This window comes from Opisthocomus hoazin, chromosome 10 (genome assembly GCF_030867145.1).
Source record: "Opisthocomus hoazin isolate bOpiHoa1 chromosome 10, bOpiHoa1.hap1, whole genome shotgun sequence".
NCBI classification, from domain to species: domain Eukaryota; kingdom Metazoa; phylum Chordata; class Aves; order Opisthocomiformes; family Opisthocomidae; genus Opisthocomus; species Opisthocomus hoazin.
The window spans coordinates 18,935,572-18,962,290 of record NC_134423.1 but is presented as its reverse complement, the minus strand read 5'-3'; the positions used below and the strand labels follow the sequence as shown (position 1 = coordinate 18,962,290).

General features: G+C 43.3%; 1 protein-coding gene across 5 annotated transcripts in view; it reads right to left on the bottom strand.

The window, feature by feature from the left end:
• MYO5A (myosin VA) overlaps positions 1–26,719 on the bottom strand; it is a 106,063-nt gene that overhangs the window by 40,198 nt on the left and 39,146 nt on the right. For all 5 annotated transcript variants that reach the window (XM_075431342.1, XM_075431347.1, XM_075431344.1 and 2 more), the window contains exons 5-15: positions 20,999–21,155; positions 16,702–16,845; positions 15,420–15,501; positions 13,809–13,916; positions 13,210–13,316; positions 10,441–10,706; positions 9,788–9,869; positions 6,841–6,981; positions 5,927–6,052; positions 3,684–3,767; positions 28–189 (exon numbers count right to left, since the gene is read on the bottom strand). In XM_075431342.1, coding sequence (XP_075287457.1) covers positions 28–189; positions 3,684–3,767; positions 5,927–6,052; positions 6,841–6,981; positions 9,788–9,869; positions 10,441–10,706; positions 13,210–13,316; positions 13,809–13,916; positions 15,420–15,501; positions 16,702–16,845; positions 20,999–21,155 — 1,459 coding nt within the window. The remainder of the gene's footprint in view (positions 1–27; positions 190–3,683; positions 3,768–5,926; positions 6,053–6,840; positions 6,982–9,787; positions 9,870–10,440; positions 10,707–13,209; positions 13,317–13,808; positions 13,917–15,419; positions 15,502–16,701; positions 16,846–20,998; positions 21,156–26,719) is intronic.

Here is a 26,719-nt window from a genome sequence, read left to right as displayed (position 1 = left end):
TTAATAGAGCTGCATCTTCAAACTCACCTGATGTCCCACAGTTTTCTTATGCTCCTTGCTGGCTTGACCTGGCCTTGCCTTGGCTGGTTTTACAGCCGTGCGAGTCAAAGGCACGCGCCCTGAAGGGGTTGCTGACGTGGGACTGAGGACCTTCTCCTCCTCCTGGAATAACTCTGGTAGCAGCTTAAACTGGCATAACAGCAGAAAAAATACAGAAGGTAAGGACCAGGCAAGCGATTGCACCCGTTTGTGTTTAAGGTAGTTAGAATCCAGGTTCAGTTTTTGTAAGCACTGTGTTTTTGTTGAATCCCACATGGGGACAAATGCAAAAAAGCATTCAAGCTAGTAGTATACTGAGCAGGCCACAACTGAATACTAAAATTTTTGTGGGTTTGATCATTGAGTCTCCTTCTGAAGGTAAAATTCTAATCTGAGGTTTTTCTTCATAGAGCCAGCAATAGCTTCCATGTGAAACTGTTAGATACTGATGGCAGTTTCGCAAATACCAACTGCAATCACATATGGCTGCTTTGATCTAAGAAGGAAACAACAGGGTCCTTTCATATTCCAGTGGTGCATGAGACTCCTCTGTGTCTGAGAAATATCTAGGACACTGAATAACCCAGCAGGCAACAAAGAATATTCCTGCTTTGTCACTCTAAATTGAAATAATCAACTTAAAAGAGGAACCATCAACTAAAAAAAAACATCAGCCAAATTTATCTGACCAAAGATCTACTCTCAGGCCAGTGGGAGTGGAGGGAAAACCTGAAACACCTTTCCAAATGTCACTCAGGGCTTCCGGTTCCCCTTCTCTAATGGCTACAAAATACACTCATACATAATAGCTGCTTTGAAGTAACTCATAACTAAAAATACCACCACCAGGTCTTTCTACTGACAACTAGAGCACTTCAGAAGCATTACAAGAGTAAGAAAATCTGAACTTCTCTACCTGTCAATGAATAATCTTTTATCTAGCATCTGTGTGTTTTCTCCCAAGAGACAGGAGCATTCAATTTTCAGTACTAGAAAGTGCTTGGGCTAAGTACAACCTAAAAAATAAAATTGGTTTTGCCTTATAAAACTTGGTGAGCATGCACAATATCCAATGAAACATGCTGCGCAACAAAATGGTATTGTGCTCTGTGGTCGTGCCAGACGGGCTAGCAGAAGGCATCAAATGTTCCTCAGTAGCATCCAGCACAACACTCCAGCATAATATAATGCTTATGAATGCTACAAAGGTAACCTGAATTCCTGAACTAAAACAGGAGTATCACATCTTGGCTTTACCTCACCTGAGTCTGCCAGATTAGGAGCACGATCTGCTTAGATTATCTCTGTAGCTGGTGGAAGAATGACATTTCCACGGGGTGATTTAACCCACCTCCTTCCACTGACTCAATAAAGAGTTCAGAGTGATTGGGCCACCACCACCTCATTCAGCTGCCCGCAGTCAGATGGAGTGAGCTGGTATGCACAGGTATCTCAGCGCCACAGCCAAGTCTTTTCATCTCATACAGAAACTTATCTGAATGCAATATGCTTTGTCTGAAACTGCTGAGGGTCTCACACACCAGGGGTGGGGGTGGCAAGGGGGTCCTCAGTGTCTGGACTGCAGATGGATGAGCTCTTCCAAGCTATGAGTACATAACCCTCATTCCCTTTTTCCAAACCTGGTAAAATCTGCCTGTAAAAGTGGGCAAGTGCATTCCAAAGGCGCCATTTTCACGGACACTGCCTCAGTTACGGCATGCAGAAGGAAGGAGCAATGTATGGCCTTCAGCAGCAGAGGTCAACAACAGGAGAGCACTGCTGAGACGTCCACACTGTGGGGGCATTCAAGTTTTCATTTTGGTTTAGTTTTTAGTATCTTATCAATTTTCTTTGTTTTGCAGAACACTTGGGGTGTTCAAAGAGAGGGAAAACACTGATCAAAGGGCAGGTAATTCACGTGGTAGAAAACAAGCAAGCAAGAATTTTCCCTGTAATTTTTCCAGACAACTGAACAGACCAATCTTACAGACCATTTCTTTCAATACCGAGCCACAACAGATGATTTTAACAATATGCCAGTAGCAAGCACAAAAGCTGAGGACTGGTGGATTGCTCTCATAATACATGCATGGAAATTGAACTAGTTCAAAGAGGTCCTGTGGGTGGATTTACAGAGAAGGCCAAAATAAATAGCTAAACTCTACAGTGCCTGCCAAGAGCAGTGTATGTCATGCACTTTGAAGAGCAAAGAAGCATTCGAGCTGTGTGTGAGAGTGGGCATGGGCAGGATGACAGATGATGCATTCAGTTTAGAATTACCTTCTGTTGAACGTGCACAGCAAACCCAGAAAACAGCGACAATAACAAAAAAAAATTAGAAATGCAATCCTACTACAATTATTAATAAAGAAGGCCTGTTGAAAAATAAAAATTAAACATTCTTCTTTTGAAAATCTATTTTCTTCACAGTTGATTTTGTTTTTTAAACACTGGTTTTGGTAAAATTTACCATTGGGAAAAACTGTATTGTTTCTTGGTGTTTAGACTGAATTGACTCAACCTACTGAGCCTACCCGAGCTATTGCCTGAGCCCAGCTATGTCCCCATCGTCCCTTACTGGACTACATCCCCCGGAGCAGCCCTGCACAGTGCATGGCCATGCTGGGGCAGAGCCAGAACTACACGAGCAACTGGTGCCTGCCAGCTCCCCCAGGGTGCCACCAGTCTCCCACACACACAGCAGCTGACTTCGCTCAAGCCACTTCAACACTTCGCTCAGTGGAGAGTCTGTTGTAGGTTTTCATTACAATACATGTTTTAGTCATTTAGCTTCATATACCTGCTCAGAATAGAAACAGAAGAGAAAAATTGTGGTTTTCCTGATAGAATAGCATAATTTTAAATAGCTTGTCCTTGATACTCAGCTTCCTGGGCCATTAGAGCTAGCAAATTCCCAACAGCCACCACACTGCAATGTCAAGTTAATTGCCTTTACATTTCAGAAGAGCACAACTAGCATTTTTGCCATTAAAAACAGCAGACGATGCCACTGAAGGCCTGTTCTATAATATTCCTTCATGCAGTAATTTTCAATTCAGATATCTTTCTTTCATAGATATCAAGAAGGCAAGACTTTGTAAATTCTGCTTTGTGTCCTTAGGGCCTATACATTTCACTCCTCTCTCATTCTGCTTCTGGAACAGAACTTGTATCTCCTCCGGAAATTTTCTGCTCAATTGTCAGGCCATAAACAAGGAGCTTCTGTTTTCAGTTTACAAAATTAAGGGCTTAACTGTTAAGACTACAGTATTTTAGAAGCAGACTACAGTACTTTTGTATTTCAGTATTTAGTATTTTAGTAGACTACAGTATTTCATAAATCCTTGATGCCTTTACAGAAAATATAGCAAAGTTTTGTGAAAAGCAAAAAACCAAAGCAAACCAAAAAAATCCAAACAGTAGAATCAGTGGCTAAATATAGACTCCTCTTACATGAAGGAAAATTAGGCTACAGAACTTTCTAAATTCATACAGAGAGCCAAGTAAAACACAGAGTATATTCAGTTTCAGTTGATCTGATACTAAGGGAAATATATTTCCTAGGTTTGTAAGAAATTTTATATGACCCTTAATTCCAGGATTCATAACTGCAAAGGAAGAAAAAAAAAGATCCTTATACTAACCTTACTTGATTTTAGGACCTTAATTTGTTCTTCATAAACTGTGTCTTTATTCTTTTCCAAAAAGCCTTCACATTGATATTCCACCTGAAAATCACCATTTTACAAAAAAATATTAAAGGTTGCATAGAATTCACCAGCTGTAACATTCACGTTTAAAATAGGTAATTCTTGTGGATGTTGAAAATATCAGCTCCCAAGCGCATCTTTGTTAAATATAGATTTTCCTCAAACAGAGTGCTTTCCAGTAAAACGTAAAACATTAAAATGTATAGAGATGAACACTGTTATTGCATTATACCAGAGGTATTTCACTGCTGAGAGATGCTTGTGGTAAGACAGCATGATTGAACGGTTACCGTAAACGTGAAGAATCAAAATGTGTGTTGAGCATCTCCTTCACTGAAGGTATCAGGGCTGCAAAATTGTGTGAAATCCTGATGCAACTGAGGAGACAGTATCTCATCTCATGAGCTGAAAGGCAGTAAGTAGATCTGCCTGCAGCTTATTATGAAAATGCCTCATCTGTACTCAGAAAGACTATTTCTACCAGAAGCAATAAAAAGTCTGAATGTTGTGACAATACGTAACAACCCTCTGTCACAGGGCCACGGAGTCTCCTGGACCACAGAATGGCCAAAGCACCAGACAAAAACCTAGTATTTATTTCACTGTCCTAATTCAAGGCTGAACAAAACCCAAAAACTATTGTCAAGAGTCCATACCTTAGAATTCAATATTAATTAAGTATGCTAACTCTCATGAAGCGTCACATGCTAACTCGACAATCTTTTACCAGCAGAAGCGCAGACTATAAAACACAAAAGCAGACCCTTATAGCAATTTCATTCTTTCAGAGCAGACAGATTGAAGGCCATCAGCAGCCCCTCTTTCAGTACAGCCATTTATCGGGGCTTACAGCACGACACTGCAAAACATCTCAAAAAATTCCTAGGGGGGCAGGAGGCCGAGGATCTCCCCACAGCCTACCCACAGCCGACAGCCCGCTCGGAGCATCACCTCGGGTACCAGCAAGGCTCCCACTGCGGGAGAGGATGCCAGGAGAGGGCAGCAGCATCTCTGCCTTCCCCCGGAGAGGACCACGGCCAAGCACACAGGTACTCACCTGCCAGCTGCAGCTTCATTTCGCCCTTCAAGATGTCTGTACGCACTCACATAAGCACACAGGAGAGCATAAACTGCTCAGACAGAGCATCAGAGCTCAGAGCTTTGCCAATACCTGCCTGGAGCTACTGTTAGCTCTCCTTGGCCCTCACTGCTCAGCCTTGGTCGCCTACTGTACAGTATATGAAATATTAATTAAATCCTTCTTGCTCTCTCATCCACCAAATAAAGCAGAACTCACGTATCTAAACAGCTACAGAGATGTTCTTGCTGCTTTCCTTAAGTTAACACTAGACACAACAAGAACAGGACCCCTCTTCTACGCCTAAATTCAAGAACCTGCGAGAAAGCAAGCGGAGGCAAACAAAGGCCTCCAATCCCCCACGTGAGCACGAACAGACCTACTGATAAGAAGCCCAGAGCCTCTCCAAACTTTCAACAGAGCTGACAATATTGTAAGGCAGCATCTTTGTTTAACAGGACAACGACATTACGTGGGATTTGAAAATTTTTTATTCTCCTTTAACGTGAGGCGTTGCTCCGTTTGATGATGCAGCATGGTGCCAACCAAAGCATGCAATCCAGAGAGACCCCTTGCCCAGCTTCCTAGACATGGCTGTTCACCCATGAGCAGAGGCGAGGGTGGGAGCAGTACAGGCTGCTCCAGCGATGAGAAGGGCCGTGTTAGCCTCTTTCCTCTTCACACATTAAGATGGCAGCAAGACCAACATCATTTGACTGTTGCTCTTTAGCTAAAACTAGGGTGAGATACATGATTTTCTATTCTGTGTATTTCTACAGCACAACTGGAATTGATAAGATTATGCTGTGAATTGCAAACACACCAAGCTGTCATGTTTTGAAAAAGGATGGTTAGTGGTTACAGCATGCGACAGGAGCCAGGAGCTCTTGTTTGTGTTCCTAGCTCTGCACAGCTGCCAGGTCAACTCTCTTCTCCTGATTGGGTGTACAGGCAGGCACACATTTTGCAAGAAGCCGAGCACAGCAAGGGATGCTGCTGCTCAGCTGCTGCCTGCAACAGCCGCCCACCCCAGTATCCCCTCCCGCGCACACGCTCAGCAGCACCAGCCACAGAAAGATACCAGAGGAAAAGTCCTTACCTTGTCAGCAAAGTGCTTGATGATAAAAGCCTTATTTGACAAACGTGGTTTTTCAAAGAGGGCACATTTATTCAAATGAGTATTGTACAGTTTTTGGGCCCAAGTGTCATCTGAGCCTTTTGGCATCTACAGAAGAGAACACACACCTATTTAAAATGTCTTGAAAACTTATCAGTAGCAAAAGAAACTAAGAAGACCAGGGACAATACTTTGTGGTTTGCTTTCGAACTCCAACTCTTTGGATTTCCAGCACTGCCATAAGCGAGGAAGCCAGTAACCAGCTGTGCACTGGCCTTTCTAATGCTCTGGACTGGAGGCAGCCCAGCAGCGGGTGCAGCTGCTACGTGGCACATACGACGCTCGTAACGCCTCCAGTGTCGCACACCTGGCGGCAGGGATCCAAGAGGTGTTACCTGACTGAGCAGCACTGCAGCGGCTCAGAACTCAGCCACCCCCACTAGAGATTGCCTGTGGTGCTCTGGGATACACAAGAACCCCAAGCTGCGTTTTCACTGAAGCAGACACCACATGCCATCCCCCCTGTATGTGGCTTGGAATAAATTAAACTAAGATAAAGGCAAAAGGTGAGACACCAAGCGACAGGCAATTTGGAGAAATCTGACAGGACCAAAGACTGCACTAGCAGCACTCGGGAAAGAGAAAGTTGCCAGAGTCAAAACAAAGGTTAATCAGAGGCCCAGAAACAGATACATGATGGAGAGGAGGGCAAAAAAAAAGCATGACTAAAACCATTTTTTCTCCTCCTGTAATTGCCAGTTCTGTGTGTATGTTCTCCAAATCCTTTCAACAGCAGAGTGTCAAAATGATGGCTGTATGCAGACGACTTTTCCCTCTGAGGCCCCAGAAGCAGGACGGCTGATGACCTCTTTCTCTATGCGAGGCCTTAAACGCACCTTGCACTCCTCATCCAACAGATCCAGAATTCCCATCTTGGCCTCTATGAGGTTGATGCAAGGCTGATTGTCGTAGAAATCAATCAAGGTCCATGGTATTTGTTCCTTCATATATTCTTCTTGTTCCAGCTTAAAGACATGCTACAGAGCAAAAAGAAAACAGTTTTCTGTGAAATAAAATGCAGAATAAATACATCGAACTCTCACTTGAATTCATCTTGGCACATTAATCCCGGCTGTCAAGTGACACTAGCTCAACCGAATAAACCCTTTAACAAGTAAGTGTATGAAAAATAAATTAACCTTTTTTTCTGGCCTAAAAACAACAGACTAAATTAAATCACCCATCCATATTCTCTGCAAATAAGGTCTATTTTTTCCTATCTTACTATAAGTTCTTTTCTCTTATAAAAAAATCAACACAAAACCCAGAAAAAGCCTCAAGTGCAGGAACAGCACCTTATAAAATGGAATGTGCCACGCGTTTATGAAGTTATGGATAGTGCTCTATTTCAAGTAAAATTTCACTATAAATACTTTCGTGTTTCCATGTAAAAGAACGGGGCTCCATTTTCTTTTAAATGGCTGCTGATTTTTTTCTAAAATGACGCATTGCATTAAAACTTATCCGTCAGCAAAAACCTGCAAGAATGACTCCAGGAATACTAGCACAAGAAATCCTTTAAGCAAAGTTTTGTGGAAGATTTATCTGGTACAAAGATAAGTAACAATGTAGTTGTATATGTATTCAAAAATATTATCACAAAAAGCCTGCACAGCTTTAATGAAATATGCATGGGAGATGAATTAAAACTTCAGGAAAAAATAAGATATTAAACAGCCAAACTCTGGTCTTCATAGCACAAGCACTCTTTTTAAAAACAAAAAGACTGCTGACTCCAGTTATTTTAAATGACGTTTTATCTGCTATTTGAATTTGACTGCGTACTGACTGCAGGGACAGGCAGGACCGCGCTCGGAGTGCACCCAAGCAGGCAGCGAGCGCAGCGGCGCGGGCAGGGCTCGGGGTGCCCACAACATGGCAGAGCTGGCCTCGGCCACCTCGAGCTCCAATGCCTCTCAGCTCTCTGGCACACATCTGCCTGGCAGTGGGAAACCACCGCAACTAAGGGTTTATCCCTTTTACTTCATTAACTAAATGCCATCCTTTCCAAAGCAGCACTCCTTAACGGTGCCCGAGGGAGCAATTCCCACCCCGCCGCTTAACGGCTGCGTTACATGCCGAGCTAATTCCTGACTGGAAAGCCAATGGCAGCGGTTTATTGGCGAATCACATCCAACCTAAGTCCTGAAAGAAAACATAAAACCGTTTCTTCACTGTAAAGGAATTAGCAATTATGTGGTGAAAAACGTCTTCAGACCTGATTTTCCTCACAGGCTGCGGGTGGCCAGGGGAGGCCAGGCAGGCTGTGGAGATGTAAGTGGGGGCCGGGGGGGTCCCCAAGCCACTTGCCCTCAGCCAGGCTGTCCCCAGGCTGCCTGCCCTCGGCTGGGCTGTCCCCAAGCCACCTGCCCTCAGCCAGGCTGTCCCCAAGCCACCTGCCCTCAGCCGGGCTGTCCCCAAGCCACCTGCCCTCAGCGGGGCTGTCCCCAAGACACCTGCCCTCAGCCGGGCTGTCCCCAAGACACCTGCCCTCAGCCGGGCTGTCTCCAAGCTGCCTGCCCTCAGCCAGGCTGTCCCCAAGCTGTCTGCCCTCAGCCAGGCTGTCCCCAAGCTGTCTGCCCTCAGCCAGGCTGTCCCCAAGCCACCTGCCCTCAGCCGGGCTGTCCCCAAGCTGCCTGCCCTCAGCCCAGCTTGGGCCACCCTGGGCGACACACAAAGACTTACTGGCTGCCACCAGACGCAGGGCTTTAATTTAAAGCAGCTTTCACCCTGTGTACCTGCACGGCAGTGCAATGGGTCTGTGTCCACCACCACTGGGTTTGGTAGTTTGGCAGGGCATCAACACAGAAGCCCCGTCACTCCATCCTTCGTGAGATGAGTGCTTACAGCAACAGCGCAAGAGGGAAGGGAACATGGGGACAGTGATCTTCACCAAAGAAGCAAACCCTTACTGTTCTTACGGTGACTAGATTTTTGCTGTTGAGCTGAGAAAACTCCGACACACATTGCACTTCGCAGTTAGGACATCCCGCTCACGAAGCTGAAGCCAGCCATGGCACTACCAGCACGGAGAGGACACGCCGGGGTGGAAAGCCCAGCCTCCGCTCCAGCACCCCGCTTACTCCCCGACACGCGTCCCTGCCACCGGGATGGACAACGGCACGGGGGGATCCCGTCCTGTGAGCACATGCTGCCATGGGGGTATGCCCGGAAAGAGAGTTCAAAGCTATTCCCGTGCTGCAGCACAGCCTAGCAACAGACCTGACATAAATAACTTGCCTCATCATTATGCAGGTAAGACACATAATTACGAACGTCACTGAGGCTGAGAATCGTGATCTCTCTGGAGGAGGGGGGAGAGGCGCCTCTTGCCACACGTCAGTCGTGAACTTCAGGATTCGGCTGAAAAACCCTCAAAAACCAACGCCAGGAGAGGCTGCGAGGGTGGCAGATCTCCGGCAGCAAAGCCCTGCTCTCTGCTGCCCGCGCACGGGCTCTCGTTGGAGCTCGCGCAGACACTGCTAACTCCAACTTCATCCACGCGGTGCTCTCATTGACAGGCAATCTCGGGGTCTTAATTGCCAAACACTGCTCCTGTCTTATAATTGTTACTGTGATCGGAATTGTAAATAGTCCCAGAGCAGCAGTTAGTCATAGGCATTCCTAGGAGACAGCCAATCTCCCCCCATCCCCCAGAGCCCACGGCCAGGACAGCCGGTTAATAGACTGAAGGAATTCATCGTACCCACTGGGGACCCAATTAGCAGAATGGACTTGGGTGAGGGGAAAGGGAAGAGGAAATGCCAGTCATTTCCTACTTACCATATTGAACTGCTGCTGCAGTTTTTCATTGGCGTAGTTGATACAGAACTGTTCAAAGCTGTTGATTTCAAATGTCTCAAATCTAAAAATATGCAGATACTCAAAATTACTAGTGCAGTGAAAAAAACAGACTAAATGACCCCACAGTTTTAAATTCCCTCCCTCCAGTCAAATTCATCGCATTACTCCAGGCACAAACAATCACAATCAAGCAACGAAGCACACAGGGAAACGGCAGATTGCAGTATGTGGGCAACTCAGAGATGCTCCCTCTTTAGGCAGGGATGAGGAACACAGGGAAGGGACTGCTGTTCCTGGAGTTCCTGTTAGTTATCTTCGTCCTCTCTAGAAGTGCCACCCTGGAGGAACCACGAGATGACAATTCCCTTCTAACTTTCCCCAGTGCAGTACATAAAGGAACTACCAACAGCAAAAGTCTGAAATTCCACTATAAATGCCGAACCTGGAAGTCAAGACAAAGATCTTAGCTAGCATGTCAAATCTAAACACCTCCTTCCTTCAGTTGGAATAAGCAGCTGCTGAGGGTTGGGGGGGGTTTGTGTAATCCTCACAGCACTACATGATAAAGACAAAGATGCTTTGGAGTAAGATAATTACATAAGAGGTGCCATATCTCTGACAAAAAGACTCACCCATAGATGTCCAACACTCCAATGAAAGAATGCTGTTTTACAGTAGCGTGAAGAGCTTTGTTCACATGATCTACAATCCAGTTAAAGAGATTAGCATAGATATGTTTGGCAAGGGCATCTCTGGCATTGATGGCATGAAGTTTAGAAATTGGCTTGATGTAGGTTTCGGTGGCAGTTGCAAGCTTCCTGTGGCAAAGCCAGTGGGCCATCTCTTCATACTCCACACCCATGAGGTCGCAGAAGATGGTGAGGGGTTCGTGCTTGGGCTAATAAAAACAATCTCATCAGGTCCTGAAATAGTACTACCAATAGCACACATGCAATCACGCGATCAGCAGAACTGCCTGCCTGCAGTGATCCAACAAGGAGCAGCAACAGCAGCTTCGTTAGCTCTTCCCCCTTCAAAACGTAACAAGTTCCCTACCCACTTCTCACATTCACATCACTGAAGTACATTCGCGAATCACAGTTTCCCCAAAGGCACTTTACTATAGTTGTGTTCACCAAAAAGCCCCACACAGGGAGCCTGCAACCGTCACAAAAACGAATCACCTAGCTTTGCAGGGATGGACTTGGTATTTTGAATTCATAGAACTAAGAAGCTAGAGGAATGCAGAGGACAGGACATCAGCCGGGTGCTGGGGACAGAACGGACTACAGCTCCTGAGCGGTGCTCTCGTCTGCTCATACACATCCACGGCAGGGAGTGACGGGCATTGGGCATCGCAGCCCAAGCCGAGAACAAAGAGGAAGAAGTGTGGAAGGGCTTCAGTGCTCTGGTCTCAGTACTTAACACAGTATTTTCTCAGTGAATGCTGGAGACAAACATTAAGGGATTGGAGCACACAAATCGTGTTCTCAAATTGGACTGTACAAGTGAAAAAATCGACCTTTATCAGGTAAAATCAACTAGCAAGGCCTGCACACTGAGATGGGTATATAAGATTTCTGCACAAAAATCCCTGCAGTGCATTTACCACTCAGTGAGGTAAGATACTACACCTCGTGACTAACAAGCAAACCGACACCTAGAAATGAAGAGCGACAGACAGGTCTCTCCTCCTAAGGAACTCCCCTACCACTACCTCCTCATCACGTTCACTTCGCACTCGGTGGCTCAACAGCCGCTGACAAGCAGCATCTTGACAAGGACAGATTACAGAGGACTGTCACTACATGCCCGGTAGCTTCAGGGTACAGCAGCTTTCTCTTTCTATTTCCACGTCCCTCTGACTTCTCTGAGGCTTCTTCCTTCCAGTCCTTACAGATCCCATGGCAGTGCTCTTACACCTCCAAAATCCAGTTAACTGAGTATGTCTTCTTTCACTTTAGCTATACTACTTTAACTGGCTCAGAAGGCAATAATAAAGTAATAATAATAATGAACACTGCACAAAAGAGTGTCACTTTGGGGTTGCTCAAGCTGGCATTAAACAAACTGATTCATTCGGACAGCAGCAGCACGCGGAGCCCTTCGCTGAGCTCCCTGAAGCACCACCATTGCATCACCGCGCCAGAACTCCCCAGGCAGACCCGTCTGCATGGCGACAGAGCTCTGCAATGACATGGCTGTCGTCAGAGGACAGCACGGCTCAGCTGGTGGATGCCATTGAGCAGATATTCACTGCCTCCTGCTAGAGCTTCACCACAGAGGGATGGGATTGCACAGGAACTTGCAGCTTTGTACTAGCTCATTCAGTGGGATTCCTGCGCTGGAGATGATACCCATTACAACACAGGCTGTCTCATCATGTCCTGGGGCTCATCAGCTTTCTACCTGCGATCATTAAATGACACTTTCTTTGTAGTGAAAACCTTTTGAAGACACAGCAAAGAGCCACAGTACTGCTGTGGTTTCAGAGCAGCTATCCATCAGATCCCACAGACAGATGGTGTCAGACCAGGCACACTGCTCAGCTACGGCCTGGTGAAGGACCTGTTGCCTCAGCTCCAGGAACTGCTACTGCAGATTACTAAGAAAGTGACTGACAGTAAAATGAGGAAAAAACCCTGAAACTGTTGCTATTATTTGAAGAGAGAGAAAGATGAAGGCTGTGTAGTCCAGCAGCAGACGTTCAAGGAAAAGCAAACGGAGAAACTGGTCGCTTGTGGCCATGCTTCCAGACAGCGACAAGCCAGATCTTTTTTGTTTCTCATCTCCAGAATATGGACTTCAGTAAAACGCCTTGGCCCTCACTGAATGAGGAGGGGTTTTTCAGATCAGACTATGCAGTGCTCATTGCTGACCTCCACAAAGGCAAAAAACAGACTGAAAAGACCATGAAACTTAGATGAGTCACACGAACCATACCCATATATCCTATGCTGTCTAGCCATCCCAGCAGACTTTGAGAAGCATTTGCTTCACAATTGTTTAGGCCAGTTTTAGCATTAAGAAAAAACATGCTGCAAAGCATTTACAGTGGGTGGGGAATGCATTCTTGTAAGAATACGAAGATCTACACACCTGCCCAGGACTTCAAAGCTAGCCTGTCTAGTAGACTTTTCTAGGACAGGTCAATTACAGTTTGGAAATGAAATTAAGGCAGCCACTGTTGTACTGCAGAGGGAGTACTGTCTGAAGGCTCTAAACTGAGCAAAGTTGAATTCATCTGCAAAAAGAACTGTGAAAATGTTAACAAATTAGAAATAAACACACTGCTTGCGTCTTTGTATTGTTACTCTTTCTCAGAAAAGGTCCCTGCACACAAGCAGAAGGCAGAAACTCTCTGAGTAGAAACCATGCCCTTCAGCTCATTTACTACTCACAGCAATGGTGCAGCTGTCAGAATCCCGAGACGTAAACTCCACGTTGCCCAAGTGAAGGATGCCAGCAAGGATTCGAAAAATTCCCATCTGGTAGGAATCACTAATCCCTGAAAAATGATGAATAAAATGTTTTGAATGGAGAGAGAAGTAAAGAGCCATCAGCTGAAGTAGATGAAAAAATTTTATTAGGAAGAGAAAAACTGCCACCGGGGCGTGTTCTTCTTCCAGAGAATTTGGACTTGGAAGTACTGCTTGGCTCCACTTCTATTAAAAACATTTTACAACCAGAAGCAAAAAAGATCCATTAAAATGAGCTGTACAATTTGTTGTTTCAAAGTGCTTTCTCAGTGACCTCCAAGCTACACCACAGGAATCTACTACTTATTTAGGTTCATATAACGTGTCTTACTCCTACACTAGGTGTGTGACTCCACTGCAATTTAAATACCTTCTTAATGCAATAAAAAGTATCTCAGTCCCAAAGTCTATCAAACTCCTGTTTTTAAACACAACAGAGTATGAAGAAAATACACACCAACAACATAGAAAATGCTTGCTAGTCTATCGGATTTGGGATATGATTGTGTTTTACAAATTACCTAGCAAAGTGCAGGCCTGCCTGGTGTTTACCATTTCTTTGGCATCATCGACACCATCAATCACAGGGCTTCCACCTTGCTTCGTATAGTGAAAGTAATTTGCATTCCCTGCAAGAGAAAAAACAAATCTTTCACACACATTCATGCAGAAATTCACAGCACATCTATAAAGCGGTATAATGATTAAGTTGCTCTTGGAAGAATCCATGATTTGAAATATATTTTTGTCAGTATATTTTTGTCTCCTGGCTCATAGGACCCACTTATTCCGGAGAAGAATTTTTTCAAGATTTAACAGTGCAAATAAGTACTCTTTAGCTACCTGATTCCTACAATAGGCCCTCAAGCATATTCTCTACCTAACCTTGCTTCAGACTTCCACAGCTGCAGAATGATCACTTTGGAAGCAATCACTCTCCAAATCTGAGCCAACCACCCAAGGGGTAGGCGCAGAGTTGACAGCAGCACCACTCTGAGATTATGTGGCAGATATTCTTGCATCAGGATACTTAAAAAATCCTGTTTTGCCCATTTTCTTCTCGTTTCTAATTTCCAGTCTGGTTCAGTCTGATGAGTATCTGCGATCTGCTCTGGCTGAGAAGTTGTGGTTGGAAAACTGACAGCTTCATCCCACTCTGGGGACACCCCTGGGCTGCACCGGGAGAGCAGTGGCTCTCCTGGGTACTGTGTAAAATTCTACGATGTCAGTGGCCATGCTTCCAGCTGCAGTAACAGACTCCTTTTCTTCTGATCTGCTAAAGTTTCAAGAACGCTGAAAGAGGAGTCTGCTAAATAGGCTTCTTTAGCTATAATTACATCAGTTCCCTTCTTTTCTGTGTCAGCAGATGTGAATCCTAAATGTGCCAGGATGGTGTAGAAGAGCAGAGATACACTTTAAAACCAGAATGGTATTTCAGAAATCAGCACTGACAGGCTGTGCAGTTTTCCCACTATGAAGCTAACTTTTAAAAGTATACAAGAAGCACTGAAATTTCTATTGAATTTTAAAAATGATGAGGTGATTGCCTGTCCCAAGGTCATCACAATGTGTGTCTTTTACAAAGTACGAGTTCCTGTTAAATGAGAAACCTTTCCTTCATCAAAATCTTAATTTGAAAAATTAAAAATTTCAGTTATCAGTTTTGTGATCAGGTTAGCAGAGATGGTAAAGTAACTGTTGGTAACAGCCCAACTGAAGGTACGCAGATGCAAAATAAGCTTTTCAAGTGTTTATACCAGAAACGTTAAAATTCCTAGTAGCCGGAGGCATGGAAAAAAAGATTTTAAAGGATCAAGAGAAGAAGAGAAGAAGAAGAGAATTTCACCCTTGCCACTGGAAAGCTACTCTGGAATCCAGGACATAGTAAGTCCTAGTGATTACAACTGCAACGTATTAGAGTGTACTGAATAAACAGCTCTGTTACTTTCAGTTTATCTAAAAAATACAAAGTCTGAGATCTGCGACTTTTTTCAACTTATTTTAGTATTTGAAGGTTTGAACGTTTAGAATTTAAAAGCCAGCAATTCTTCTTGTGATTCTATGGCTCAAAAAGCTCAGAGATGCTGCTTTGTACCTCCAGTTGCACAACACAACGAATGTGAATTTCATACCTAACCGTAGAGTTTTAAACTCAGGTAACGCTGCAGAGGCACATAGTTGGTAAAAGATGTGGTAATTTCTCTCTTCTTCTGCCTTTAAAAAGAAAGGAATTGATTATTTTTGACAACTTAACAAGTGCCAGAAATATCCACGACTAGAAAAGAACTACCATGTTTAATGCCTTCTCCAGCATTGCTTTAAGGGCATAGAAGCCGCATGAAAAAATGAAACATAAATCGGCATCTATCATTTCCTTCTTGATTAATTTAATCCATTTTCAACAGCAAGAAGCATGCAGACATTTTCATTTTAAAAAAAAAAAAGCTTGATTTCGTTTTTCAGAACTGTGGATTACTACTAAATATAGATCAGGATTCTATGGGTGGGTGAAATGATCATACTTAAAAGCTTTTCTTTTTCCAAAAATAACTAATACCATTCGCCTCAGCATTTATAGTAAGCTGGTGAAGGGAGTATCTTTCTTGCCAAGGCAAAGCTGGAATTTTAAAATGAAGGACAGACACAGCTTAGAATAGTAATACCATACTAATAACACCATAATTCTGAACTTAAGCACTCTAAATTTTGTAACTTCAAAACACCCAAAAAACCCAGAAAAGGACTCTCAGCTAAACCATGTGCAAGAAGTATCTCTTCTTTTTAAAATATACAACATTACTTCATGTAATACTAGTATACAATGCAAACTTTAATTATTTTTTTTATACCTTTAGGGAATTTATAACCTTTAGTCAAGGACAAGTCCATTTTTACTAAGCCCTAGACTATAAGGTAGGCAAAGACGGAGAGGAAGTGTGGGAGAGAAAAAGGCTGTGGATCAGTTCAAGTATGAAATACCACAACAAAGATAGCTCAAGAAAGATGAAATTACATATTCTCATTTGCCTAAATAATGGCAATTAAGACTTCCTCCTAATTATTGCGATAGCAGTGGGTTTTAACAAGAGATTGAAAGTGAACTAAGCAGCCTTTCAAACCAGAACAGAGACCTCTTCTTGAGCATGAGTGGTATTTCTGCTACGTTTTGAAGCCCTATTCTGTAATACTATGGTAAGCACAAACTCCTATCTAGTACAGCACTGAAGGTATTTCATTTTTAAATACGCAGCCTTTTCAATACACATTTTACAACTACAAATAATGCACCTTGCTATATTGCAAATACACTATTACAGCCGTCTCTTGGGAGAGGTACCTAGTACCGGCAAGCAATAGCTTTTGTTTTTAGCACAGTCACACAAATATACCATAAGAAGACTGCATGAGTATTACCTGAAACACCACTCTTGATTTTTCCAAGAGGTAAGTTCTCATGTTAGCACCAATGATTCGATACCTCTTATCAAAACCAATTTCAATGTATTTCCCAAAGCGACTGCTGTTGTCATTCCTTGTAGTTTTGGCATTTCCAATAGACTGAAACAAGGGAATATTGTAAAGGTTAAACAGCTTTTAGAAATCATCAAATCTATTTAATCACATACATGGCTCATAAACACTTAACAATATTAATTTTGTCCTGGTTTCAAAATAATCAAGAATTTAATAAAGAATGATCTCCGCCTGTCCAGCAAGTTAGTTCAAAATACGGTTATTTCATTGACGCAAGATCTGGAGCTGATCTTCCTAGCAATGATTTCACTGCCACATAGTCCATTTTTCCAGCTAAAAATCCTCTGTTGCTCTCTGAAGTCTTTTAAAAGGAATTAAAGAGTCTAACAGAATGCTCACATACACCCAGATTTCTTCGAAGGGTTTAATAAAACTATAAAATTATTTCACACTGTATATATTCATCTATGTATGTGAACAGATATGTGTATAGTACTTGCAACCTCTGTAAGTCTACCTATCATAAACCCACAGTCCAGCAAACAGTTCTTATCTTCTGTCTGGCTAATGGTTGTTTATTATTATTATCATTATTATTATTATTATTATTATTACTCCTCTATAATCAATCCCATTTCCAAACTACTTCTGCAAACACATCACTGTTAAAAATTTACTGTGTGCCTAAATATAATCTAAAAATTAACATGTACCGACTCACATCATTTGCCTGAAACCATCTCCCTTCCATAGCAGCTTGATTACTGACTCAGAGACAGCCTTCACCGCTGCCCTATGTGTCTAACATGCTTAGATTAATTCAATACAGCTTCATACAGAATAAACAATATTTAATGTATTTCCTCCATAGTACTTGGTCTCAGGATGTCCAGGGCAAATGATGACCGTGGCTTCTAAATGGTCTTGGTGCACCTCTGCCTTACCTCATCAGTGTTAGGATTCAGACCGTGATGGGTAGCAGCTGGAAATACCAGAACTTTGAGGCATGCAAATCACAACATGATGAAGTTCAAAGCAAAGCATTTTCTCTTCCCAATTAGATCATGGTTTAGTCATCATAAAGCAATTCACCTTCCAGAAAAATCCTAAAGATATCTCTGTATCAGAAGGAATGGCCTTCGGAGTAATTCGGATACAGCACACCGCCTTTCATCACACGCCGCTGTGTCTACGTTATCAAGTACCTAACTCTGAAGCGCACCGTAACTAAAGAGCGCAGAGCTGTAGCTATGCCCTAGTTTCCTAGTTCACATAGTCACCCATAGGAACCCTGCACTGAAATGAAGCTTGGGAAAAACAAACGGGACCCCATAGCAATGCTGAGTATGGGTATTCCAGACCTGCAAACCAGAGGCGGGTGAACGGGTAAGGGCGAGCAGGGCACAGCACGGGCAGCGGGGACTGGGCTCTCAGAAAGCCCACCACAGCAGCAGCCGCACGCACGCCTGACCGAGCAGATGTCAGAGGGGCTATCAGATGAACAGTCATTGTCAAGGATGTAAGAGCAAATTGCATCTCTGCAGTTTGAAGAAATACTGAATTCACTCAAACTGAACATACTCCAACTGCCTTTCGTGTGTTTTAAAATTATTGCTACTGTGATATATTTTGTTGGTGGTGATAGCAATATAATATTGCAATATTTTCAGAAACCAATTATTACTTTGCAAGGCATTGTAAAAACAGTTAAGGAGGTCTTTGGCATTATAAGATTGCTTACCAGAGTACATAGGAAGCTCTACAATTTGCATAGCTATACGGGGTAACCAAGAATGAGAGGCAGGAAATTACATATAAAGCTGTGTTTTAAGACTTGACAATTTCTAACATTTGCAATAGGAAAACTGGATATAGCTATTGACTACAAAACTAATTATTCAAATAGTTGCCAGAAATGTGCAGTGGTCTCTTGATATTATAGAGTATTTAGTAGGCAAAGATGATGTGAAATTCTGACACTAATGATGGTAGCTCACAAAATGCTGTTTAGGTTGTCCAAATAGCAATTAAAAAATAAAATTACTTTCTGCTCCTAAGATTTTATAACCATCTTAGCAAATGAGGAGTTTCCTGTTTCTAAAATGAATTACTCATTTTCTTCCTAATCTATATGGGCTAACTTGTGTTTCTACTTTTGCTATCCCAGAGTCTGTCTCAACACCAGATTTCACAACACTCACTCTAAAGCTTATTTAAAGTTCAACTGTTTGAAGTTACAAGGATAACTTTCATCCAATTGTAACAATGTTTAAAATAATTAAATTTTAGATATACTCAGGTTCATGAAATTGTTGTTATCCCTAGAAAATAAAAATAAAGCACCATCATTGTTTTTTCATGGATAAAAACGGTACTGATGGTAAGTTCATTTCTAGTCCTCAATTTAAATTTCCTTGCTTTGGAAATTAATTCAGACAACCAGTGGTGAGCTGATGGCCGCTGACTGGGAGGTGGGGTACAAGAAGCGAGAGAGAAGGATGTGTGGTTTAGGCTTGGAGACCACACAAACAAAGTGTCCCAGGGAAACCTGTAGCTGGTTTGTACTTCACCCAGCAAACCAGCAGCAAGCTGCAGACCCGTCCTGCAGAGTCTCTCACTGTCGCTGTCACTTCACAGGCAGGCGGGGAGGACGCGGCTGCCTGCCTGGCCCCAGGTACCACCTTGGTGGCATGCAGGGGAAGGCAGAAGGGGTGTTGGGCACCCCTGGTCCTGTCAGCCACGCACCAAACCTCAACGTGGCCAAGGATAGTGTGACACTCGCTGCAAACGCGGGAGCCATGGATGGACTCCTCTGGGATCAAAGCCACTGCTGCTCCCAGGGCCCAGGCTGCGCCCGCTGGGGCAGGGGCAGCTCAAGACAAGGCTCAGCTCACCTGGCCTCCTCCCACAGCTGGACAGTCGGATCCCACGCCAGCAAAGCCCACTGCCCATCAGGGCACAGCTTGTTTTAAACCCCAGAGCAGTTTCAAAACACCACACAGCACTGCAAACCAGGCACAATTACCTTGTGACAGAACACACACAACTGTGATGGGATAGCTATAGTTTGAGTATCATGAACTCCTCATGCCAGGAGGAAAGAAGGAATAAAACACAGTTCATTTTTAAAAATATCTGAGAAAGAAAACAATAGCAGCATTTTGCATTTCACATTTCACTGCGTACACTCCATTTACTAATCTCTCTCTACTAATACTTCACACTACTGCACAAAGATGCTAAACATCTACCAAGGCATCAGTTGCCCAACACATTTTCTTAGGTTGTCCATCAGCATGCACATTTGTGTGCCTACGGGCAGCGCTACTTCTCTCAAGGAATTCCCCCAAGACTGTTTCTCTCTTGTGAATCATTTCTTAGCACAGTTCCTTAACTTCAGCTACAACTTGAATCTACACATGTAGGCAAAGACACAAAAAACAACTCAGATGAGCCGAATGAATGTTTTGGCCATGACATCAGAATGACAGTGTCTTCTGAGCTTCCTGGAGAGCACAGGTCCTGAAGCAGGAGGGAGCTGTACGTGTTATTTCGCAGTCTGTTGCCAGCACTACACTCCCAAGCCACTGGCTTTGGGACTTAACTACAATTAGCTACATAAATTTTCAGAACTGAAACATTAGTCTGAGCTAGTTATAGAAAAATTGTGTCTTCTGTCATGTTTTTCCCCTCTGAAACTGTGTGCATCTCATATAACTTTGCTCTGTCAGTCTATCTTCCCTAACCACGTTTCCTAAAATTGAACATTTCCATCACTCAACAACTCTCTTCACTTAGAAGTCTAATCTGCCTGTCCCCTCTGTGTCATGTACATGTTTGGTGGGTAAGACCAGAAGTTTTAATCCTCTTCGGAATTTTACACACAAAACCAGTCTTCTGCAGTAGCATTTGGCCAGCAGTCTGGGAACTACCAGTGTTACAAAGCTGAATAGGTTCAAAGCAATATTCATCTAAAAATTACTTTGTTATGTGAAATACAGTAGCAATACTGAAACATTACCTCCCGTCTTCTCTCAATCTTTCATAAACACTACAAAAATGATGCCTAAAGCATCTCCTGGTAAATGGATTAAAAACAAAATTTTAAAATACATTTGTTCTAGGTTCTTTGATCCTTAAAAAAAAGTATGGATTCCTCTCTCTGTTGAATGCTTATACTAGCCCCAGAATAACAACTGCACCTGGAGGGTGGGGGTTACTGCAGAAGCTTTCTTACCTCCATGATGGGATTGGAGGCCAAGACTTTCTCCTCAACATTGGCTTCACTGGCAGATCCACTGACCGTGGCAAAGTACCTCATGGCATACTTAGCAGAGACGGTCTTTCCTGCTCCAGATTCCCCACTGACAATGATTGACTGATTTCGCTCATCTCTGAAACACAAAGACATGTTAATTGCCAGCTGTTTTTTCAAGGACACTTATTTTTTGTGTCCCCAGCTTGGCAACAACCCTTCCACCATAAGTGTTAGCAATACAGCAATAATGTAAATGCACATGGCAGAAACAAGGCTGTTAGTGATCAAGCTGCCGGAACGGCCGATGGGACCGCCCGCGACCAGGATGCTTGGCCGGGATGGATGCTGCGCTGCAGCCCAGCCAGCTGGCAGAGCTGCTCTAGAGAACCTGGCTACAGTGAAGTACCTCTTACCACTACTCACTACGTGCTTCTGCAGCTACTTCTACCCAGAGTCTGTGACACAGCACTCCACTAAATTATGAGTGCTCATTAGTAAAGATCATTAATGACATCTTACAGATAGAGAAATGAACAGCAGAGTCAGCAACAGAAACCTTTCGTCCTTCTGATCTAACCACCGGTTTTCCCAGAAATGTTCTGAATCTGAAAAATTCAAGCAGGGCTGTTCAGGACACAAATAGCAGCTCTGGAGTGAGGACGATCCCTTTGTTGTGAAGTAATTTCTTCTCACTTAAAAAAAATAATCTCCATTTGCTAGTAAAACAATTTTCTCTCATCTCAAAGAGGGCTCTATCCATAAATTCCAACTGTATGACTAATAAACACACTACAAAACAACAGGGGTAGAAATTAGCATTTATATAGCCTGAATCTTTTAAAATAAAGACCATACATGCTCTAGACAGTATTTTATATTTCCAAAGCAAAAGAAGTTAAAACAAATGATATTTCAAAATACTTCTATGAGCTCAGTGAGCTTAACTCTATCTTATATACTGGAAAGTGGAGAAAGAAGGAATAAATTTTACCCCAAAGCTTTACAGAGCTGGGGCTGGAACACATAAAGTACAGCCAAGCCCCAGACCAGGCTGCACCTACAGCACAGTAACTGTGAATGAATTTTCAGGCAGGCACACGTTCAGGCAGCACATACACAGTCTGCACAGCCTCCAAACGCCTGCTGAGGCCATCAGTAAATGCTATGCAGGGGAAGCGAAAAAATATGCACGGAAAAACTATTTGTGGTTTCTGTAGCCTAAAGGTCCTCCAGAAGATCTGGGGTTCTATTTCTGAGATGGTCAAAAAAAAGCTGCTGATGAAATTATGAAGCTAAATTACAAATCACGTTGTCACTCTCAAGCTGTTACCTATCTTCAAGAACATGGCCAAGCCCCCAGATCAGAGCACAACTCCAGCATCTGCTCCGTGCTGCACAAAGATGTAGGCTGAAGGAGCCTCCGGTTACATGACGCATCTCTGGGAGAGCCAAGGTGGGATTCGTTTAATCAAACAAAGCCATTGGTTGAAGCAGATTTTCCGCATTTTGGTAAAATCAAATTACTTGAAATGGCTGAACGCTGATTTAAATTTAATAGGGAAGTGTTAAAAAGATCAAACCAAGCTAATTTTATGTTCTCAACTTCCATTTAACACATGCGATAGGTGCGAATGACTACAGCACAGTTCACACATTCACATACACCAAGCTGTCACTTTCAGCGGGAAAGTTTGGGGAAATTGTAATATTCAGACTGATACCGGGTTGCGTGCAGCCCGGGTTACACAGGCTGAACCCACAGATATGCCAGCCTTGGCCCAGGAATATGAGAATGCCCGTCGATGAGGCCACTCGCTACGGTGGCCATTAGACCTGCCGCGCACTCCTGAGGGAGGTCTGCGGTGCCTGGGATGGCTTGCGGTAGCGATGATGATTTCCAGCTGGGAAAGGAAGAAGAAACACTCTTGCTTCTTCCCCGTTCTCCCTCCCAGAGTCCACTAGCATCAGGCAGACGTGCACGAGTGACAGCCCGCAGCTCTGCACATCAGGAGGTGCCATGAGTTGTACGGATCCTCATGGTCAAACAGAGCAGCGGCAGGGCGTGGGAGAAGTCCAGCCGAACGCACAACATCTAGGCTTAAATGGGAAAACCAATATCAAACAATTTTCCTCTCACACAGACAGTTCCTGCAGCGAGTCAAAAACAGAGACAATTTCTTCATAGGGCTGGCAGGGCTCTCTCCTGTGCTCTTACAAATAGGAAAAAAACCCTATAGTATTCTAAAACATGAAGCTTCTGGTCTGATTTCAGGAGCTGCCTAACACAGGAGATGGGCAATGCTGTAACTAGCTTTTCATTTGTAGATCACCAGCTCTGTTTCATGTATTAAATATCATTATATATATGAAGACTGAAGACTCAGGAAGCTCCAGTCCCATGAAATGTATCCTCTGATGACTAAGCTTATTTTTACCTCAGTTCCCAAAGTACAGCAGACTTTCAGAAAACAAAGTAACGCAACCGCAGTACTACAGGACTCTGACAAAACCATCAACAAAAACCCAACTCCATTGCCAAGAGAAGAATATCAAAATCACAGAATCACAGAATCACAGAATGGTCGGGGTTGGAAGGGACCTCTGTGGGTCATCTAGTCCAACCCTCCTGCCGAAGCAGGATCACGTGTCTCGTTCTACCTGACACATCCCTGAAGGACACGGGTGCAAGCGCAGAAAGCGCAGGCTGGTTTTGCAGTCCCGAGTCCCTCTGTGGGAGTTCGGGAGCGGTAGCAAGCAAACACTCATCTCTTCAGAGGGCTGCAGAGTAGGGAGCTCCATGTTTTAAGAGACAGTCATGAAAAAAACAAGGTTGAAATAATTTCTCCTTAGCAATACTGTTGCTAATTAGCCGAGAGTTTCCTTCCCCCACATCATAACATACGAAGATGAACTCTTCTCCATAGCACTCCTCCATCTGTTCAGGAATAAGGGATCCATTATTATATTATTGTATAAGTACGTCAACACATACACTTTTCATAAATCCACCAAGAGAAGATACGACTGGCACTGTGCAAGCTGAAAACGTTGCTGCCATCTCTTCTGCAATGAACATTTGTGTTTGCAGCAGCTACAGCAGCCATGAGAGACAAAGGGCTCGCTCACTGTCGGCAGCAGAGCCCTCTCGCATCGCCCCGCCAGCGCGCCATCCCCGCTCAGAGCCGCTCTTGTCTTCAGGAGTACATTAGTCCATTGTCTCGCTTTAACACACTGGAGAGCCCATCCTCTAGCATATTATTCTTGTTTTTGGCAGAGAGAAAGGAAAACGCAACAAAATGCCCAAGATCACACTCGACGTTTGCAGGAGGAGGAAGGACAGCAGAACACAACACCCCCAAACACAAAAGCAGTAGGGGCTGAGCTGTCGCTGCCGCGCGCCCCGGGAAAATGTGGCACTTGGACACACTACCACTGGCAGCACGACCCTCAGTCAGGGTGGGATAGTCCTGCCAGGCTGCTGTCACGGCTCCGCAGAGGGCTCTCGTGTCATTAAACTTTAAAGAAAGACAATGCCACACTGAAAAGAAAGTAACAAGCAAAATAGGATCAAAAGACCTTGGATAGTGCACAAAACACGCCAGGAATTATTTTCAATGGTTTGGCATAAGCAATGGTCAGTCTAAAATATAACCTCTACTTACGCCCAATGAAATTTTCATGACCAGGCTGCAATAAAAACAAAACAAAACTAACAAAAACCTAAACCTAAACAAAGTAAAAAACCCCCCAGAAAACACAAGTAACAATACCCTGAGTTCTTTCTCAGGTATAAATAACAGCTTTGGAGTTATTTATAGTTAAATCATTAGCCCCCAGCCTTTGACCTGACATTTCAAGCACTTAACATGCCACCAGCCAGAAAAAAAGCTATAATTAAAACTTTCAGCCAATGAAATCAGTAAGTAGGGCAGCAGTCTTACGTATGGCACCACTTTGCAGCCTGATGCCACAATCCATTATCTATGCAATACTTCCTCATCTTCTTGTAGCTTTTTCTCTCAATAAAGCACATCATTAGATGACTTTAAGATTACTCCTGAACAGAGGGAAGATTTTAATTACGCTTTTACAAAGAGAAATGAGGAGAAGCAAGCTGGGAGACAAGAAGGTGGAGGAGTCCTCTTTCACCCAAAGTGGATAACGATCACATCCTACGATACAGAACTACAGTGATACGACACGAAGCCAAATTATCTCCAAAAGAGGTGTTTAACGCCAGCAGACTGAAACAGATTGACTGGGAGCAGTTTACCACTCACAGAAACACACAGTATTATGTTCAGGCACCGGTCAGGATCACGTTCAGCCTTTGTCATTTCTGAACAGCACAGAAGAAAAAAGGAATGTCAAAACCAACCCAAAACTTCAGTTTTAAGACAATAGGCTCAAACATTTCACAAGCTGAAATGTGAAATGATAGGCTGAGATTGCTCGCAGTAGCAGGCGACTTGATTCAGAAATCTTCCATATCCATTCTCTCAGGCCTATACTTCAAGAGTCATGTGAGGGCTACAGCTATTTCTTGTCAAATAAAAGAACAGTAACACAGTATGGAATAAATAACTGATAATTTAAAATAATGTTATTTATCATAAAAATAATGCCAATGTCTAATTTTGAAAGGTAATATTAAAATGCTGTATCTAAGCCATGTACAACTCCACTCCTTATGACAAGAACGAGCAATAAATGTCACTAATTTTTCATCTCATAATTCCAGTAAAGGACAGAAATAGATTTGTGCATAGGCTGGTAAACTTTAAAGACAATTTTGCTCTGCCTACAAAATTCTGTTGACAGGCAATATGTTTATGAGGAAATTCACTGTCAGAGTGACAAAACAGAATAGCTGTAGACTTACCTAACTCCTGGAAGCTTGAGAATACAACCTACGTTCCAGGAGCATTTTTTTATGCTTTGAAAAAACATTGCAAAATTCAAGACTGAAGATAGCTTCTGCTCAAAGGAGGTTCAGCACTGGGGAAGAAAGAGTGCTGCAAACTGGCTTGAGATACCTTACATGCAGAAAAGGGTTTTGCAGAATATGAATGAAATGACAATGCGCAAGAAACCAGAAAGTGCTTTTAAAAGAAATTTTTTTAAATCTTGTTTTCAAGACGTGAAAAAAAAACTTTGTGAAGGAGGTGCATATATCCTAATGCAACACTTCTAACAGCACTGACTACTACCAACTTTGAATCCTGTATTTCATAGGAATCTACGGGAGATGCTTTCAGAAGGGCTCAGAACGGGGGAAACTCTATGCCCGTGAGGTCACAGCTGGCAGCGGCAGCGGAAGCCAGAGCAAGGCTGTCACTGGGCACCTTCAATGTGCAGAGTGCTGCAACAACACTGACTGATCATTGATAGCTGCCATTATCGAAGGCAGCTTTTAACAATTTCAGTTGACCAATGGAAAAAGTGAGGCAAAAAAAGGATAAGAAGTGTAAGAAATGAAATATTAAAGTTACTAACGTTAAAGGCAGAGTTATCGATTTTCAAACAATTTTCATTCTGTAAGATCAGTACACCCACTGAAGCCATTTCCCTCGAAAACCAAAACAGCTCACCGCATCACAGCCATCATTTCCACAGCAAACTGGCCAAACAGACCAGGGTAATCAAGACATATAGACTGAAAAATCCCTACAGACATCTTTGTTTAGCCTCTTCCTCTAT